Below are 19,533 nucleotides of genomic sequence, written 5' to 3'. Positions count from 1 at the left end.
TACAACAAGGGGACCATGCTGTGGTAGCTTCTCCTGCCCACCACGTAGGCCTGCGGCCCTGTGACCATAGCGGCCGCCCAAAACTTCGGTTCCAAGATTGGATGCGATTCCGAAAGCCAGGTGATTAAGCCCCCCTTCGTCTGAATTTCTTTACGGTGGGCAGGCGCGCCGCGTGGGGTGCGGGGTGCAATGACGCTCGCCTTGCAGGAAGGCCGGGTGGTAGACGGCGTTGGCGGGGTCAAAGCCCAGCGGGAGATGCGCGCGGTATATGTCGCGCATCGCTGTGTCGTAGGGGCTGTGCGTGCCGGCCCGCTCCTGCACCGAGCCCGGAGACTTGGGCGCGGCGTTGTCGCGCGGCGTGGGCGTAGATTTGCGCTCGTGAGACACAGGCTTGCCCGTCGTGATGCTCCCTGAAAGAGAGTTGTTTTTTTCCGCGATTAATGTGGGTCGGCACTCTCACGATCCGCAAGAACAGAATTCTCTTCCCCGGCACTTTCAAGAATCTTTCAGAATTTTTAGTGACATCATTAGTCAGGCCACCGTGATGAGCCAGAGTAAAAAAAAAAACACCCTCAGCCGAGCTAATTCCTTTTTCTCAGTTTCTCTGGGAGGATTTTTCTAATTGACTACGTGGGTGCCAACGATTTATGTCGGAAAAACACAACCTCAGCTGTTATTAACAACAGTTGCTGCATCAGAATTTTTGGAATCTTTCCACAGGGAAAATAAAAACTAGATTTAATACACATTCCCTTCATGGAATCTGCAACCAAAAACAGATCCCATCAAGCAGAAGGGCCCCTACGTTGCGAGTTCCAGAGTGTCTGTCAAAAGTTTCAGGCTACATTAACGAGGAAAAATAAGTACGTTAAAGTGACTTTGCGGTATGCTCCACTAACTTCACTGCAGTGACGTTGTATTATCAAGCACAGAAGTGAAGAAGCAGTCATGCCACCACAGTGACTGCTGACATTAACATTAGTAAGTTTAAAATGTGCACCGAAAAGCCCAGCAGACACAACCTGGGCACCAACTTGCGGAACGACAGCAGTGTTTTTTCTTCCGCATCTTCCTTTAAACAGCCAATAACAAACTAAGCCCGGTTTAATGCAACCAGGCATCACCGTGACCACAGATCCGACGGTCAGACTCCCCACACCGTGATGCTCGGGCTGCGGTCGGCACCTTCAGACGAGCGGACGAGGGCGGGCGACGAGCGAGCGATGGAGCCCTGGTAGCCGACGGGCAGACGCATCGTGGCCAGCTGCTCCTCGTACGTGCCGGGGCTCAGCTGGGACTTGCCGGCGTCATGGGGGCCGCCCCTCAGCACCGATGAGCTGGGCACTGCGCTCACTACGGACGTGGAGCGCAGGCGCGACAGGTCCTCGGGTTTGCCCTCCTCGTAGCGGCCACCGCCGCCACCGCCGGCCCCCCTGTCGCCCGACTGCCGTGAAGACGCGTCGCCCCCTCCCACGCCACCCCCCCTCTCCGCGGCGCGAGCGTTGTCCGCCATGAGCAGGTGCTGCGCCAGCCCGGCGTGGGCCAGGTGGCTCGGGCTGCCCAGCAGCGACTTCACGTCGTGCTTCAGGCTGCTCTCGTACTTCACCGGCGTGCCCTGTGAGGCACGCGCACACGCACGCACGGGGACGCTCAACTCCCGCTCGATCGCCGCTGTCCGGTGCGTGCGTTAAAAATGAGTGAAAAATTCTTCAATTGGGTACTCGGGTTCAATGTGTAATTTCTTTTGACCTACCAGCACATAATTTACAGCTGTGGCAAGCTGGATTTTTGATCCAGCATGAACCCCAGCAATCTGGAGTGTGAATGGGAAGAGCTTGGGTGAGCAATGAGGCACCTACACCATAGACGCTCTCCCGCGAGGGATGGCCTTGCCGCCGCATTCTCTGGTTTTCTTCGTGCATGCTTATTATTAACGCTTCTTGGTATAAGAAGCTATTTCAGTAAAAACTTACTCTCGTGACTAAGAACACACACTTCGATTTGTACATTTTTTTCAGCATCAAAATAAAACACCGGCTGTGCCGGACCACCAGCTGGGGGCAACGCACCGCAGTGGGAACGCAAGCGCAGGTGGTTCCGTTGGCACGTAAAAAAATTCGCACACAACAAAACAAGGTGTATTTATAAACACAGCTGCATACATTTGGGCTGCTGTACCCCGGGTACAAATGGCCGTGAACCTGGAGCTCCGCACCTGTGAGAAACCAAACCAAAACCCATCCGAGCTCCCTTTCCTCCTTGTCTTGTTAACAGTGGTCGCTACAGAAATGCGAGGCCATGGCAGAGGAACGAGTGGTCACCTGTGCGATGGAGCCCTCGTGCAGGACCCGCGTCGGCGCGTGGATCACCTCGGGGGTGCGGCGCTGCTGCTGTTGCTGCGCCGTCTCGGCCGGCTTACGGCCGTCGGCTCGCGGGAGCTCGTGGATGGAGCGGCCCGTCTCCTTGATGGTATGAGGCCCGTCGTAGGGCTTGCCCTTGCCGAGGCCACCCTCGTAGCCGCCCCCTTTGGGCGACATGTCCTCGCGCTTGATCTGCTTGCTCTCGCGCCGGTGGAACTCCTCCGGCTCCACGTGGGGCCGCGGCGTGCCTGCTCGCACGTGCCAACACACAACGCTCCATCTCAAGCCACCTCCAAACGGGGGATGCTGGCTGAGCCACTGACTTGAACCACGGTTTAGTTTCCCCACCTTCACAAGAAATGGAATTGATATTACAGACAATTCGTACAATAACGGGACTCTTGACGAAGAAGAAGCGGACGTCTGTAGTCAAATCAAAATTGCGTGCTTATTTTAATTGTAATGGGCGCACAGCTACGTTAGTGACAGAGCGAGACGGTACAAACTCCACCTCGTCGCCCCTCCATTGTGACCCCGAAACCAAACTTTAAATGGGGAGTGTGGGCGTATGAGCGACAGGGCTTGCAGGCAAAACGAACCGTGCATGATGGACCCGAGGACGGATGCGCGCTCCTTATTTTCCGGGACGCCGGCGCCCTCCCTGTGCTGGGCTCGGCTGTACAGGCCTGGCACAACAGCAGAGCGGTGGTGGCGCTCATTCAATACAATACCTGGAGCACGTAAACATCTTCTCATCTCGTACGACAACGATTTACAACAGCATAACCGTGAGAAAACATCGAGCACAACCGACAAGAGATGGTCCCACAGCCCGTCGCCTTCCACCCTTTCCATACAACTCCCTCCGCGAGGTGGCTTGAGCAATCGCTGCCCACGGCCCTCCCTTGGCAGTGCCGGTGCCGTGGACACGCACCTTCGTAGGAGCTGGACTCGGCGAGGCGGTGCATCCTCTGTAGGTCGCCCTCCATCATGTCGTATGTGCGCTTGCTCCCCGCCATCTCGTGCGGGGCCCTGGGGCTCCGCGAGCCCTCGCCGGCGCTCTTCTGGAGAGCTGCAAATGCACACCGATCGCCGGTACCTCGGACATTCGCAATAGGGAACGGCACGAGCAGCGGCGCTGGTTGGAGAGTGGAGGGCGAGTGCAGGTATACTCAGTCATATCTGTAAAGTGTTACTCACAGACTCTTAGTGCGTTTAACCGAGTTCAGTTGAGACAAATAATAGAAAAGAGTGGTAGTTTAGTGATCAGCATCCCAACGAGAAGCTAAGCAGAACTGAGCCTGCCGCGAGCTTGGCTGGGTGACCAAATGAATAAAACAGGAATTGTAGGCTGCTCCGTGCACCAATGCGCACGCTACGTTGTTCGCAACTTTCATCATTGTGACGTACCCAACTGAAAGCGTATACACTCCCCACCTTCAATGACCATATTTGTGAAATATGGATGTCGAATAACCCCACGACCGCGAAGGCTTGAGGAAGCCCTCATGCAGCAGTGGTTTGACAAAAGGGCTGTGCGAGCACATCCCAGAATGTGATGTACAAATGCCTGTGCACTCGGTGGAAATGCGACTTACAGGGGTAGGACATTGGGTGGCTCGATTTCCCGCGGTCGGAGCCGGTGGACTCATCGCTGGAAGCCAGCTTGGAGATGGTTCCTTTGTACAGCACCTCCGCAGGGATGCCCTGGCGGTGGAGGGGAGGCACGGAGCAATGAGCAACAAGGAAAGGAGAGGCACCAGCTCTCGGGCAGGCCACCATGCAGTACCGGCCGCTACGTGTGGTGACGGCCACGCAGTGGCCTCCTTCCCCAGCTCAAGGCCTCACTTCCCCTTTTCTGCCTTTACATAATCAAGTCCGCCACCCTGATCGTGCGCGAGTCATGCAGTTCCAAGTAAATGCGTTGAAAATCGAAATTGTGCTGTGAGCACCTTTCGGCTTAATGATCATTACACTCTTTGTTTAGCTTTGCTTAAACAATGTCTCACTTGTACACGAAACAGTTAAATCTCAACAGGCTCTCACCTGGTTTAACATAAAGTGAACATTTGAATGAGTTCCTTACTGTGGCTACAGCCGTTCAGTGGGTGCATAAAAGGCACGCTTTAACATTTGGTGAAAACGCTCACGAGTTCGAGCGCGACCTTTAGGGGAACGAGTTCACCACCACCCTCGTCGCCGCGCATCTCAGCACCTGCGAGATGGAGCCACGGTAGTTCACGGAGGAGTCCAGCGACAGCTTGGCCGGAGGCCCCGACGCCTTGGAAACGACGCCCTCGTGCATGGGCGCCGCCGAGGGCCCGGCTGCGCCACCGCGGCCGACAGGGAGAGACACGCGCGACGTGAAGCGACATGGCACAAGTGGCTGCCCTGCCGTATTCATTCAGTCGGTGTCGTTTTTTTAATCCCAGTAAGTCTCGTGGATGGCAGCCTGCGGCGTTTTAGTTAAATCTGTGGACTTTATTTTGTCTATCTCTCAGTCTCATCGACTCAAACAGTTATAAACGTAGTCCACACAGTTACTCACTATTGGTGCGACGGTTGAATAATTTATTTTCTCCCCAATATTATATCAGGTTTGCCAATTAGTGAACTCAGTAAATTTATACACATTTCAATTTGCCATATTTGCCATAAGGAAAGTGCTATATTATCCCTGTCAGCGTCCTCATCCCCACACTCGTGAGCTCCGTCTCGTCACAGCCGGTCGCGCTTCGCTCTCTGCTGGGCACCGGTCGCAGTGGTCGTTGCGCTCGACGATCAGTCACTGTCGGCTCACATTAAGAAGCCTTACTGACTAATGTTTCCCACCCTAGTTTCGTTGACAATGAGCAAGCGCTGGCTTCATACCTATGAGGATTGAGGGGTCCGAGCTCTGGCGGGAGTGCAAGCCCTCGGGTTGCCCGCGTGGAGACAGCTCCTCCTGCTTGATGACCGACACCGCCGCTGCACGTGCACGCGGACAACCATGCACAGTTACTTCAACTGGGATCATAATGCAGCAATAATCAACAACCTCCTGTGAAAACTTGGCAGGACCCTCCCCAAAAAGTCATGGGACGAGGTGAGGCTTTCAGAGGACCTCCGCTACCCTGCAAAGGCTCGTAATTTACTGCTGAGAGCGGGGAGCATAAATCGTGCACGCTGCATGCTCACCGTGTTTGGAGGCGTCAGCGGGCCGCGGCGTGCCCATGAGGATGGAGCCCATGGCCACCTTGCCCGGGTCCGTGGAAAAGGCGACACGCGCGTGCACCGCGCCCGACGGGTACGCAGGGATGCCCTGCGTGCCCGCGGTACGACACAACCGCAACACAGCCACAAAACAAGCACAACACAATTACAACACAACGACAACACAAGCATGACAGCACAACCATGAATGACTCGGTGCGGTGAGCAGGGGGTAGAGGTTAGAAGGGCAATCTGTGCCACGCTATAGTGTGCTCCTCTCATGCAAATTTTTTTTTGCAGGTGCTCTGGATTTTGTGGTTGTGCAATCTAGAGGAAGAAGTGTGTGCATGCTAAGGTGGAGTGCTCGCGGCGCGAGCACTGTCCGCCACGAGCAGGTGCTGCGCCAGCGCGGCGTGGGCCAGGTGGTTCGGGCTGCCCAGCAGCGACTTCACGTCGTGCTGCTCTCGTACTTCACCAGCATGCCCCGAGCTCGATTGACAGTGACAACCAAGAACATTGGCAGAAAATATATTTTAACTGGTCCGGGGCCTCCCCTCGGTCGCCTTAAACGAGTACCTGGTGCGATGCGTAAAGCATCAGAATTGGAGATACAAAGGCGGCTAGGCGTGGTGCTGGCCAACGACCCCCTCGTGTGCAAAACGAGCCTGACAACATTTGCCCCAACAGTCTGTTAAACACTATACGGGGGAACTTTCTTTGTTTGCGTGTGCGCGCATGCGGCTGTGGTTGTATGCGTGTCCCACCTGCGTGATGGAGCCTCCTCCGCCCATGATGACCGTGGGCTTCTCGGCCGTGCCGGCCTGCTTCCCCGACGGGATGAGTGGCGGGGGCCCCGGCATGGCGCCAAGCCGCGCCGGCCGGGGCACGGGCTGCCGGGTCACGTCCAGTAGGTGCGGGGCCGGCTGCAAGCCTGGAGTGGCGACACGACCCCCACAGATGCCGCTCAGCGCTAGTGACAACTCGGTTTCTAACACTTCACACCTCAATTAAACGTCCACCGAAAGCTCAATTAACTGCACGTTTTAAATCCAATCCAATCAATCAACAGTGAATGAGTACATAGGGAAGCAGACACGACCTTTACTCAACGAGAAGACCATGAGGGGCCCCCCCATCTCGGCAGAGCCTGCTCGCAGCACCGCTTAACACCAACACGACACCTGAGCTACGATCGGGACCTCATTTTTCACCAAATATATTCGGGGTCGCCGGAAGACTTGAGTAAGCGGCACATGACCGTCAGCTACAGCGAGAGGTAGACTGAATGAGGTGCGATTCCGAGTGTGAAAATATTTTCCAGGTCAGTGAACCCGGACGGACCCGGCTGAAATGAAAGGAAGGCGTGGCTGTGAAGCGGCACGTGTGCCAGCACCTGGCAGGGGGTGCCTCTGCAGGTAGAGCTCGCCGGCCCTGCCCGTCTCGCGGACAAACGCGTGGTACGGAGACGACGAGGGCACCGCTCCGCCGCTCGCATCCTGGTAGAAGAAGGCCACCGAGCGGCCTGCTCGGCAAAGGCCCACGGAATATGCACGCATTACCACACACGCGCTCACTCACTTGGACACACACACGGATACGTAGCATAAGCGCTCGCGTGCACAAACGCAAATGAGCAGACGTTTACAAAAGCGCGCCTGCGCACACGAACATAAGCGCAATCCCGTATGCGCATAAACGGACGCGCTCGCGCAAACCCGGCTACACTTGCACGAATGTGCATTACCACGAGTTCAAGCACGCACAGATTAATTACACACCACACGGCGTTTCTTTCAGTTCACTGCCGAAACTAAATTCCACATGTAAAATCGATACGAAGTAAGCAGCACCATTCCTCTTCACTTTCATACAGCACAACACCGTCGAGCCTCAACACACCCCCAAACAATCTACCGTGCTCCCCTGTTACCGACAGACAAACTGATGGAGATAATTAATTAGCGCTTTGAACTTTAGTCGGGAGAATTAGAAACCGGATTCGGCGAGCTGTACGACGGAGCGCACCGTCTCTGTCGAGGCCGGCGGAGCTGCGGTTGAGCGAACGGGGGCTGGTGCTGCCGTGCCGCTCCCCGTCGAGGGAGTCGCGCCGGGAGGCCCCCGCCGGATCCTGCGACTCGCGTTTGAGGCCGCCGGCGTCCGATGCGTCGTGCCTGTGGCCGCTGGCGGGGTCCTCCAGCGCCGACTCCTGCGCCACCACCTTGATCTGCTGCTGGAACATGGTGAGCGCGTCCGCCTGCGCCTTCGGCGGGCCGGCCGCGTACATCTGCGGCGCACACACACACACGGCAGGTTCCTGGCGTGGCTGCCTTCCTGCTCGCCTTCGGTTCCTCCTCGCGCCTCCACCTCGTTCTCTCTATGAGAGCGAGCGAATACTACGCGGTATGTTACAAATTTCGATTTAAAACTTTCGTGACTCCAGGGATTCATCTTCTTGGTTCTTTCGGTAAAGTCACGTAGAAGGAAAATAATAAAAATAAAACATAATAAAATAATTCTCACGACGTTTCGGCCACAACGCAAGCAGCCGTCTTCAGGTGGAGAACAGGTCAGACTCTGCCTTCTCGACAGACCTGTTCTCCACCTGAAGACGGCTGCTTGCTTTGTGGCCAAAACGTCGTGAGAATTATTTTATTATGTTCTATTTTTATTATTTTATTATTTTCCTTCAACGTGACTTTACCGAAAGAACCAAGGAGGTATGTTACAAGTTTATATAATTTTTATAATTTGTCAAATTTGGACTGTGGCGCCAGGAGAGAATGGTCTTCTCTTTTCGAATGACGTCCCAAAATCTTTTTAACGTCCACTGCGAAGCAGACGACGCGTAGCGTTCAACGGGTAATACGCGCGCGAACATCTGCAACGAGCGGCCAACGCGCGATCGTCGGTCCACACCACCTCGCACAAGTGGTTACAGAGCAAAGTGGTTACAGAGCAAAGTGGTGAGGGCGATGTGTCACCTCACCATATGAGGGATGTCCGCCGCTCGCTGCTTCAGCTGCTGCAGGTCCATGGCGGGTGGCCTGATGGGCGGTGACATCATCATGGCGCGTGGCGGGCACAGGAGGCTCGGCTTGGGCGACACAGTGCTGAACACACGCACACACGCGCGCGCACACGCACTTTACACGGGAAGCCACACCGACGCCGAGTCTCATCTTACGCGACACATTCCTTAAACACGTGTGTGTGTGTGCTTAACACGTCGTACGTTTTCACAACCAATAATGCGATTCATAACTTTGGGTTAGGCCACGTAATGATCTCACCAAATGCGTAGTTAAGAACCCTCCAACACCCGACATAGCCAAAATAATTGTCACGTGGTGTACAAGTGTTTAACAATGCACTAATTATTAACGTTTCCACTCACGGTCCGGTAAGTGGACGAACAATCCTCAAAACTAAATTTAGCCATTATTGCCCAAAAAGACAAAATATATAATAGATGACGCCTGAGGGAATGGCCCTTCCTCACAACACCACAAGTTCAGCATCACCAAGTAATTTGTTGAATTACGATTTGTAATGCTTGGCTGCAAATACCTCCGTGCTACTTTAACCAAGTCACGTTTCAGGCAGAGTGTTAATGAAACACACGTGCATACAAGGCTGGAGTTTTAGAGGCGTAAAAGTCCCAGAGACATTAACGATGGCTCTCCAAACATTCTCCCGACAAACGTCACCTCAAGCCTCTCAAGCCACACAGAGCACAGCGACGTGGGTGGGCGGCCAGCGTGACACCCACGTCGCCGATGTGCCTAAAGTGACTGCCCTTGCCAGCCAGGCCCGACCTCAACGGCTCAACCCCAACGCGGCGCCCGGAGGATTTGGCACGCCCGAGTCGCACGTACAGGCAGCCTCCATGTGACCGCCAAGCTGGTGGGCCCATGTGCCCGCCCCACTTAGCTTCCACTCAACGCGCACGAACGCGGCTTCCACACGACCACGACAATGCACGCGTGGAGGTTTCACGAGGCCACCTCCTGCCTAAGCGCGGCTTATGGGAGATGTTGTGCTTAGGGGACTAAGCGCTAAGACACAGGGACGAGACTCCCACGGGGGAGCCAGGGCAGCAACACCCGGTCGGGTCACATTTTATATTCTAAGGCCCCTGCACACAAAGCACGTTGCGCACACCCCCTACGCCTACCATAGATTAACAAGCTCTAATCTCACGAGATCCCATCTCGCTCGAGCAGCTTAAGCACATTGTATTTTTACCTGTGCATGTTTTTTTTACGTTGCAGCTGCAAACATCCAATTATAAAATGCTCATAAAATTTTTCATGATCCCATTACTTTGTGTACAATAAATGCCGCAAAAGTGATAAATTGTCGATATTTTGAGAGGCGTAAAATGTCTCTCAAAGTTTCTGCACCACGGAAATTCTGGAGCCAACACTTTGCATTGGTAGGCATCGCATCCCCTCCGTAGTTTAAGTGACTAATCAGCTCATGGGTTGTGCTCATCTCAGTAAAGATTAAATCACACAGATACACAACAAAAAATGTAACTCCAGAGGCAGGGCAGGGTTGTAGTCATTCTGTCATGGTGCAGTAGTAATAGCGGTTCCAACCAGGCGAGAGTCCATGGGAGCTGCCTCCCGCACCCTGAAAACGTAACGTGCCGGACCATGTGCCTTACCAAGCGTTGGTGCTCAACGCCACCGCCACTACGGGTCACTGCTAATTGTCGTCATCATCATCATCATCATCCTCCTCCTCTTTCTCCTGGAAATGCCGGCGATCGTGCGTAGTGGAAACTTAAGATATGGTCAACACGTGGCCTAACCCACAACACCAAGCCGAGATTATAAGTGACAGCAAAAACTCAAGTGTAACAATCACTCTTCACAGAGGCATCGCACACAATACCCACAACAGCAGCAGCACATGCTGCGCGAGCGGGTGCCCCACGCTCAATAATTTGCACGGTGCAAACCATGTCGACGCCGACCTAACGTCGTGCACGCGGGCTGCCTGGAAGCTTTGCCGGAAGTCTCGCCGGTCTTACCCCGGCACAGTCTCCTCCCCCTCGTCAGCACTGCAGGTGGCGCTCGAATCGTGGCTGGAGATGGACGTGACGCTGCCCAGTGGCCGGCGCACCAGCTCGCCCAGCTCCCCTTCCTCCTCGTTGGCGCGCAGTAACTCGACGGGACGCCGGACGTCTGCAGCGGCGACCGCCTTCGCCGGATGCTCCACCTCTTCGTCCTCCTCCTCCGTCTTGCACTCCGCTTTCACCTGCGCCCCGGGGGCATTGGAGTCCACCTCCATTGGCTCCTCCGGCTCCTCCACCTTCGCAGCATCCTGCTCGTACACACGCACAGATACGCAAAAGAATGTACAGGCACACACTGACAATAATATTCAATCGTACAGATATGCACGGAACGAAACGAAACCAGCCCATGCCGCCAGGTGCCGTCTGCCCTCACCTCCTTGTCGGCAGACAGCGGCACGGCCCCGGAGTTGGCCGGCTTGACGTCGGCGCCGCCGGAAACGCCTTCCTCCTCCTTGAGCCGTGTGGTATCCATGGGGGACGGCGCGCTCTCCGTGTCCGAGCTGTTATTGTCTCCGCCTGTCGCGGGGACGGGCAGCAGCGCGCACCACCGCGTGAGCCGCGCTTCGCCGTTCCACCTTCCGGCAACCTCATCCATCATTCCCATTCCACTCACGATTGCATTCAATAGTCCGCCATTATTTTTAACCTCGTTTTGATAAAGCTCCTTGCATTGTTTCTCGATTGCAGATTTAGAGACGCGCAAATGTTTTGCGTGTGATTTTTACGCTGCGATGAGTATCTCGGCATTTAGACATTTTTATAAAATTCGGTTGTACATTTAACTCATTAGCATAAGAGTTTAAAGATTGATTTTAATTGATGTATCAATGTATGAATACGCGCTTTGTAATTCGCGGCGATGAAAAATCAACAGTATGCACCACAGCTCAACAATTTCCCTCAGAAACCCCTTCTCATATCACAGCTGCTACCTTCAGACCTAAACGCCCCTAACTGCAGCACAAGCGGCAAAAAATAAAGGCAGAAACGCGTTTCTTCAACAGAGAAAGATTACAGGAACTTGCGGGGGGGGGGAAACGACGCGAGGGAGTTCTAAACTTGAGCAATGGGAGTAAAGAAAGAGCGAGAAAAAGCTCAGTTGTCGAACACAGCACGGAGGAGATTCCATCTCGGAGGGGACGTGCGTGTGTGTGCAGGAGTCTCCACCGCCGCACCTTCGCTCTGGTCGCCGCTCACCCCGGACTCGTCATCGTCGTCGTCCTGGTCGTCCTGGGCGGACACGGTGGAGGCAACGCTCTCACACTGCGACAGCTCGCGATCGGCCCGCGCCCTCCACCGCGACTGCGGTGCAGAGCAACACCGCACGCCAACACCGCACGCCGTCACCGCCGCCCTCCCTCCCTCCCCACGGTGCGCACGCACTGCCTTCTGCTGTGCTGCTCTCGCTGTCTAGAGTTTTATCTCCCCGGTCACCCGCTCTGCTTATTCCCTTCTGTCTCTAAGTCCGAACGTTCGACTTTTATTCCCTACCGCTGACGAGTTACATCTGTAAGAACGCTCTCTCCAATCATCCCACGTCTACTCGTCCAGCACCATTCTAGGGGAAATCCCTCCCCATTCTACTCGGCTTCCATATCACACTCTTGCGATGATATATGCGCGGTGTGCCACGCCGCCAAGTAATCTGCCCAGCACGGGGCTAGGCCTGTGCTTTATTTGCAGCGGCTACTACTTCATGCTTTGTTCTGTGCACTGTTCATATTGATATAGATGCCTTGTACAGCATCTTTCATTGAGATGCTCCGATAAAAAAACCGTGCATGATACTAGCACGAGAACATTAGCCGCCCAGATCGACAGCCAGACAAGACGGGATGCTCACTTGGTACACAGTTTGCAGGCTAGACACCCCACAATTATCCATCGCAGTACCATCTACGTGCACTGCGTGTACGTGTCTGTTTGTGTCTGTGTATGTCGTGCTGCCAGCTTCCGCCACTCACCCCCTTGGCCTTGTGCTGTTGCAGCAGAGCGTCCAGGTTGTGTCGTCGCTTGTAGTTGAAGTAAAAGTTCTTGCACTGAGATTCCGACTTGGAGCCAACCATTCTGGCAATTGCTGGCCAGTTCCTACCGTGCTCCACCAACCCTGCGGGACATCACAATCCATGACGGTCTGTCACAATGTTCCGATTTCACCCGTCACTGCCTTCACAACACTTGGGAGACATGGCAATTACAATGACCACCGGCCTACAGTAGGTCGCTTGACTTTCCTGCCGAGGACACCGTGTGCGCATCCCTTCCGAATCACAAATCGCTGACTGGATATTATTTTTCAGCATCCGCCAAGCGATAAGCAAAGAGAAGAAATAGATCCTAGATTTTAGGAATGGTTGTCACCGACACGCTCCGACTCGGATACCAATGAGGAGTGTGTCAGTGACCACCCGAGCTGTCTCTTCTGTTCCTCGACAACAATTGCAGCTACTGACGTGAGAATACGCTGTCAAGAATATCATCACCTGCGCAGGTGCCTCCACCGATGAATTAAAACTGCTTTTGCAGCAGTGACGATAGCACTCCTGGTAAAGAATGGTTTCATTAAAAATTTTTACCAGATTTTTTGTATTTGTTGCGCATTTTTTTTTAAGTCAACGGCGTCAATAAACGGCCGGCGGTTCTGCTGCTGGGGGCACCTGTTCGCTTACACCTCTGTAGTGACCGCAAACAGGCGCTCAGCACGGAGCAGCTATCAATTTCAGCGTACTCGCAACAACACTGGGCACCGCGAATGGACCAGACAGCATTTCACGTGGCATGATGGGCCACCCCTGCAATGGACCAGACACACAGTCTCAGACTGAAAACTATTCAGGGCATGGCTCGCAAGATCGTACAACGGTATTATTGTTCAGACTGGGTTCGCATGTCATCCAAAAACATTAAACAGCACCTAAATCGTAACCGACTACTTTGCCATTTTATTATCTAGTAACGATAGCGCAAAGTTAAATGTCAGAAAGGTAGCTGGGTCAGAGTGACATTAGGGTGCTGTTATGTTCTCTTCCCAAATTACAATGTTCCAGTGCTGATGGAGCGGCGATTGTCTTGAGGCACACAGCGGCTCTCATAATGGATTCAATTCTGGTTAGGCTCATTAGTGATTGACAGAACAGCGTGACCTTGCAATCGCGCACACACACAACCACTCGGGATTACATTTTGCGAAGAAACCGAACCATAACCACTGACATTTTCTGCTTCTATAAAACATAAACAAGGACTTACATCACTGAAGCAGAATGCTTCTTAGATTAGGTGCCTTTTAATCCGAACGTAGTTCATCTCTCCAGGCTGCTTACATTTCCCTAGATTCTGGCTCAAAAGTCGAAATGATTTTATGCTCAATTGAACGTTGAGGCCCGGCGCATGTCACTTCTCTTCAAAAGCCTGAGGCAGGATATTCCACAATCCCATGGTGGGGACGAGTATATCCATAAGGCAACTGCTGTTTGACTTCCCCACATACATGGCACTAATTTCATCAACCCTAGGAGGTTGAACTCGCAACCTTGCGATCGCGAGCCGCTCGCTCTACCGCTAAGCCACCAGGCTAGGTTTTCTGTCAGCAACAGCTGCTGGCAGCGATATTTGCTGACTCGCCCTTGCTTAAAACGGTCGCAGGCGTCACGGCACACTGAAGGAAAATGCTCAGCCATGACAGCCCACGGTTGAACTCGAAAGCTGCAGCCAATGTGGTTGAAGTAAACAAGAGTCACGTGGTGCCGAACACGACATTACGGCACAAGGGGAAACTTGTGGTTGGTACAATACGGTAACACATGACAACACGTGTGCATATGTGCGTGTGTGCAGAGACTGTATGAACGTATATATGTCTTCTACAAACTACGCAACTTTGCACGCGTCTGCTGTGTATCAGAATGCAATGCTCCTCCTCCGTTACGAACGACCAAAAGACACCCTGTCGGTGGCACACCCAGATTGACATTTCGGAGCGGGCAAATCTCGGAAGGGATAAATCACGGTCCAACTGTGTCGCGTGCACCTGGCATTGCTTCTCTGTAGAGTTTTTATTACCGTAACTTTAATATCCGCCTCCTACGTCACATCCTACATCCGTGATCTTCCCATACATCAGCACTTTCTGTAGTCGTTTTGCACTGAAAGGACCCACAGCTTTTGCCAGTAAAGTCTGCAATCGCGACATTATTTACTTAGCGGGCATTGCTTTCCTGATGAGATTCAGAAGGTTTAAACTGGTTCATGGTTTTGTATGCTTAAACAAAAGCTGCTCGAAAACATGTCAGGAAGGCCAAGAGGTGGGTAAGCCTGACAAAAATTGAGCAAATTGCTTCATGTATAGAGGCAGACTTTGGTCTGTTAATTTTTCATAAATAAACCAGAGACCCTTGACACTTGGGTTCATTAATGCTGGGATTTGCTGGGCTCATGGTGCTGGGATGTGGTCGCCACAGCGATGCATGGCGATGCACGCAGGCCGTACCTTTCCTAGCAATTTCCATCTCTTCCTCGGTCCAGCGTGACGACTCCACAGGTTCCGCGTTGGCTCCCATTGCTGATCACACCAAAGACATGTGCGCACACACGCACGTGCACACAGCTTCATGTAGCAACACACAGATTCACATTGAAGCACAACTATTCACACAGCTTCAATTCTCAACCACAACCACAGCACTGTAACGTACTGGAGAGAGTTGGGCAGCCATATATTGTTTCCCGGCACTCACCGGGCAGTGGCGTGGAGGTCGAGGATGTGGCGGTGGCGGGGGTAATGCCAATGCTGATGGTGGTAAGGGTGGTCGTGGCGGTGATGGTGGCGGTAGCAGTGCCGGTGGCTGCGGCGGTGGCGGCGGTGGCTATGGTAGTTGGGATGGCGGCAACGGGCGAGGCACCAGCGGTAGTGGCAACGCCAGTGGTGGTGGCGGTGGCAGTAGCGGCAGTGGTACAGGTGGAGACGATAACGGGCTCCGGCAGGGGCGGCTGTGGTGCGGGCGGGGGGTCCTCGGGGGTGGCGCTTGCTGCTGTGTTGGCGGCCGCCGCCGCCGCTGCGGCTGCCGCAGCCTCGTTGGCCATGGACCTCGTGATGCGCCCTTTCCGACGCGACAGGCTGCCCGCCGTCCTTCGGCCCTTGCCGGCCGACGGGCCCTTCTCATCGCCTTCTTCGCCCGAGGAGTCTCCCTTTTCCTTCTCCTTCTCCCTGAACACGTTGACACACGGGGCAGCCGCTCAGTACGGGCAGCGTACGGATGGCCCGGCATGGATCGTGAGCGAGGGATCTCACGTATTCCGCTACGGGACACCAAGGGTAAACATCCCTCCTGACGCAGCTGCGCGCATTGACATGAACATCATGAACCTATAAAGCGAGCGATGACAGCCAACCGAGGAATGTTGGCCAAAATGAAGCTTGCCGATCTTTAAATACACGCAGCTCTCTTTTTAGCTGCGCAGAAACCATATTTATTGTAGAGCTGCAGACCGGAGGGCGGCGCTTATATATACAACCAAAGCACAGGCCCACGTGCAGCTAACAGTGCGTTTTGTTTTCTCCTCCCTATTCTCTTTCTCTCCCCCTGGGGATTCAACTCGGCTGGGACAGCGCGGCCGCGTGCTCGTTCTCACTGGACGCGTCGCCATGAACGGGCTAAATATAAACTCGTCCATCACGGCGACACCACGGTCAGACAGAGTTCACCTGGACGAGTCGTCTTCCTTCTCTCGGCTCTCCTCGCGCTCCTCGCGCTCCTCCACCTTCTCTGGCTTTTCCTCCTCCTTCTCCCTCTCCTTCTCCCGTTCCCTGTCTTCCTTCTTTTCTTCCTTCTTTTCTTTTTCATCCTTCTCTTCCGTCACGGGTCGCGTTATCGCCTGCTGGAAGGGAAAAGGAAAATGTGAGAAACCAAATCTTGGGAGCGTGAAGCTGACAACGCGCAGCACTTTAGTTTCGATTCAATTCGTGGTGCCCGAGGCTAAGCGATGCGGAGTCACGGTTCTCGACCATTAACGTGCAATGGCCAATGGTGTCCCCACTCGTGCGTGAGTGCGTGCGTACGAGTGGCAGCCGGCCTGGACTCCACAGTCCCGCGTGCGAGACATATGTGGGCGGGCTGCAGCGCCGCTCCCCACAGTCCCCCCCTCCCACCCTCCCTCCACTGGCGGCGTGAGGCAACTTCACGAAACGGCACAAGATTCAGGCAGACAGGGAAAGTGACGTCCCATCACCAGGACAGCGATACTGCCGCTGCCGCTGCTGGTGCTGCATCTGTCGGTGCCAGTTACCAGTGCCGGCGGCATTTTGGAGAAGGGCCGCTGTCTGGTTTTGCTGTGCTTCCCCCCCCCACCCCCCCAATGGAGCCAAGTTGCACGGTCCTTGTGACCGTCACATCTGGGCCGGGGGCCAACACTGCGAGGCCCGTGTATACTTTGTGCACGCAGGCTGCACGGCGTGCGCTGGGAGAGGCAAGCGGAACGGCTCCAGATTGGCGAGAGGGCGGTGGACTCCTCTCTCTCTCTCTCTGCGCCACGTCCTTTCTCAAAGATGTCGGTGATCATGGCTTTCCTTCCGTTTAAATCTGTCCATGATATATACTCAAGAACTTTGTATGAGATTCTCTAAGTTGTAACCGATTGTTCACATTGCTTACGTAACCTAATTGGCGGTGTTCCCTGGCTTCTTGTGTTATCTAGCATGTTTCCCAGTCAAAACATTGATATTCTGAGTCAGTATGGATGACACCAAGTTCCCGGTTACTGATTGTGTTTCGCTCCGTTAAATAATAAATAATTCCCCATCCTTTATTTTTGTTCGTAAAATAATGCAGACACGTTTTCGACCGGTCGCCTATTTCTGTAACAAGTAAAGCATGTACCGGCTGTTCGTATCACAACCTATGTCACCATGACTTTGACGTATAACAACTGTACTGTCGCGGGACGCCCGTGAACTAGAACCTTGCAACTCATTGGGCCCTTTCTGCTGAAATACATTAAATCTAATTCTGTTAGACTCTCCATGCGAATGGAAGAACTGGAGGAACGTACGCTTTCCCAGTTATTTCGTTGAATCTCCTAGGCATCAATCTAAGAACCCTATGTTTGATGCCCTCGGTTTCCTCACGTTGCGCATTTAGCAATATTTCATTCATTGTTATAAAAACATTTAAAACGATTTCCTTATAGCGCGTTCGGACGAACTTGTGTTGCTTCTCTCAGCTCCCGCACAAGGAGCAAGATTTCTGCCATCCATTTTGTTCCACCTTTCATCCCCTACTCTGAAAACGGTTTCATTTATGGCCTCAACCAACTTTTTTTTACCGTTTATATTTGTATTGTGAAGAACACTAAAATTCGATGTTTTACAGCCGCTACAGCCTTTTGCTGAATTTTTCCATCAGTTGTAACGAGTGACCCTGACTTTTATGGCTTCCCATTCGTTTCTTTAACTTGATTAATTTCACTCTCATCTTACCATCTTACTAAGGGAATATGGTCGCTCCCACAATCCGCATCAGGATGATAATATACCTTTTTACTGATTAATCGCATTCCGAAAGCATCTATTGATAGCCATGGAATCAATCTGGTGCCAACTATGGTCACCTGGGCTCTTCACAATCTTTTTGGATGATCTCGTCACTAAACGTGCCCATTTACCGTGAACTCTTCTATGCAATGTTCTCTTTCACTCCTCGTTCATAATCCATGTGGTCCAATAACATCATCTACCTTTACACTCATCAACTTTCCATTAAAGTCTTCTTTCATCATTCATATGACCCGAAATGTACACTCTTCTTTAGCCTCATCGATCTCCTCATATTATACTTGAATGATGGAGATGTTAAATGGCTCGTAAAACTATTTCATAAGCAATACTTTGAGACACTGCAGAATATTGGGTCCAGCAGGGAACTTGCTGCCTGTATGTCTATCAGCAGGCCTACTCCTGTCACATGTGCACACCTCCTTCTGAATAAATTCATAACTGCCAATCATTTGGAAAATGTCCACGACCTCTCCACCTAACTTCACTCCGTCCTAAAACATTTTAACCGAGTCTTTTCATTTCTTGCTTTACAATTTTAAGTTTTCCCGGTTGGCACAAAGTCCAAACTTTTCAAGTTGCTACACTTATGTTTACTTTTGTTAAGGAGAGTCGCGTGGTAACGGGCGAGCGTCACCTGCCGCCCCTGACAGCCTCTACCGGGCAAGCTGTGGCCGCCGCTCACTGTGAAACCTCATCTAGGCCGTGGTGGACGTGAACACTTCTATTTCTAGCCTATGACATCCTTGGCAAACACAGCAGCGGTTTGCCATTGCCTTCTCCCGGTTAATTTGGGGTTTACTCTGTAGCATATGGGTCACAACCTATCCGGCAAGGCCACAGCGGGGGAGAATTTACTAATTGCCCTCAGTGTAGATTTCGCCTTAAAGTTGCCACCATAACCACGTGGTTTGGGTAGGCGGCGACTGTCGACAATCACCGAGTCAACACGATACTGCAGGCACTGTGCTGGCCACACTGGGCACACAATCGTCCTCCATAGGTGGCATAATAACTTTATGTTGCCATAGCGTGAACACTATTCTTCATAAATTTGGCCCTAGTATCAGTATCAGGAAATCCGGCCGGGTGGCTCAGCGGTTGAGCGAGTTTGCAATTTAAAATCCTGCTTGAGAGTCGATAATATAAGGACCACGTCTGTGCATAAGTCAAGAGTGGTTGTCCGAAAGACTCGATCCACCATAGGAATATAGAATTTCCACCACTGGCTCAAAGAATGTTAACAGGAGAGGAGCACCATCCCCTGGCAATTGAGCAGAAAATCACAGTGATTTGATGATTAAGTAACAATAACATTTGAATCTTTAAAAAAGAAATGGGCAAAA

The 19,533-nt window shown here is 52.9% G+C and overlaps 1 protein-coding gene across 13 annotated transcripts in view; it reads right to left on the bottom strand.

Moving 5' to 3' along the window:
* Positions 1–19,533, bottom strand: part of NCOR1 (nuclear receptor corepressor 1) — a 66,605-nt gene that overhangs the window by 12,158 nt on the left and 34,914 nt on the right. For 10 of the 13 annotated variants that reach the window (XM_061561737.1, XM_061561741.1, XM_061561740.1 and 7 more), the window contains 21 exons: positions 16,343–16,515; positions 15,375–15,844; positions 15,128–15,199; positions 12,603–12,745; positions 11,814–11,940; positions 11,012–11,154; positions 10,591–10,883; positions 8,539–8,662; positions 7,578–7,836; positions 6,946–7,074; positions 6,317–6,483; positions 5,538–5,661; positions 5,232–5,327; positions 4,576–4,685; positions 3,959–4,067; positions 3,295–3,432; positions 2,960–3,046; positions 2,322–2,608; positions 1,754–1,813; positions 1,186–1,615; positions 201–410 (listed from right to left, as the gene is read on the bottom strand). In XM_061561737.1, the coding sequence (XP_061417721.1) occupies positions 201–410; positions 1,186–1,615; positions 1,754–1,813; positions 2,322–2,608; positions 2,960–3,046; positions 3,295–3,432; positions 3,959–4,067; positions 4,576–4,685; positions 5,232–5,327; positions 5,538–5,661; positions 6,317–6,483; positions 6,946–7,074; positions 7,578–7,836; positions 8,539–8,662; positions 10,591–10,883; positions 11,012–11,154; positions 11,814–11,940; positions 12,603–12,745; positions 15,128–15,199; positions 15,375–15,844; positions 16,343–16,515 (3,751 nt within the window). The remainder of the gene's footprint in view (positions 1–200; positions 411–1,185; positions 1,616–1,753; positions 1,814–2,321; positions 2,609–2,959; positions 3,047–3,294; positions 3,433–3,958; positions 4,068–4,575; positions 4,686–5,231; positions 5,328–5,537; positions 5,662–6,316; positions 6,484–6,945; positions 7,075–7,577; positions 7,837–8,538; positions 8,663–10,590; positions 10,884–11,011; positions 11,155–11,813; positions 11,941–12,602; positions 12,746–15,127; positions 15,200–15,374; positions 15,845–16,342; positions 16,516–19,533) is intronic. The other 3 variants (XM_061561745.1, XM_061561747.1, XM_061561743.1) reach the window with 3 other exon arrangements.

The sequence above is a fragment of the Lethenteron reissneri genome, chromosome 28 (assembly GCF_015708825.2).
Source record: "Lethenteron reissneri isolate LAM-NWPU_2019-01 chromosome 28, ASM1570882v1, whole genome shotgun sequence".
In the NCBI taxonomy this organism is placed as follows: Eukaryota; Metazoa; Chordata; class Hyperoartia; order Petromyzontiformes; family Petromyzontidae; genus Lethenteron; species Lethenteron reissneri.
Note: the sequence above shows the minus strand (reverse complement) of the source record. Positions and strands in the feature narration are given on the sequence as shown.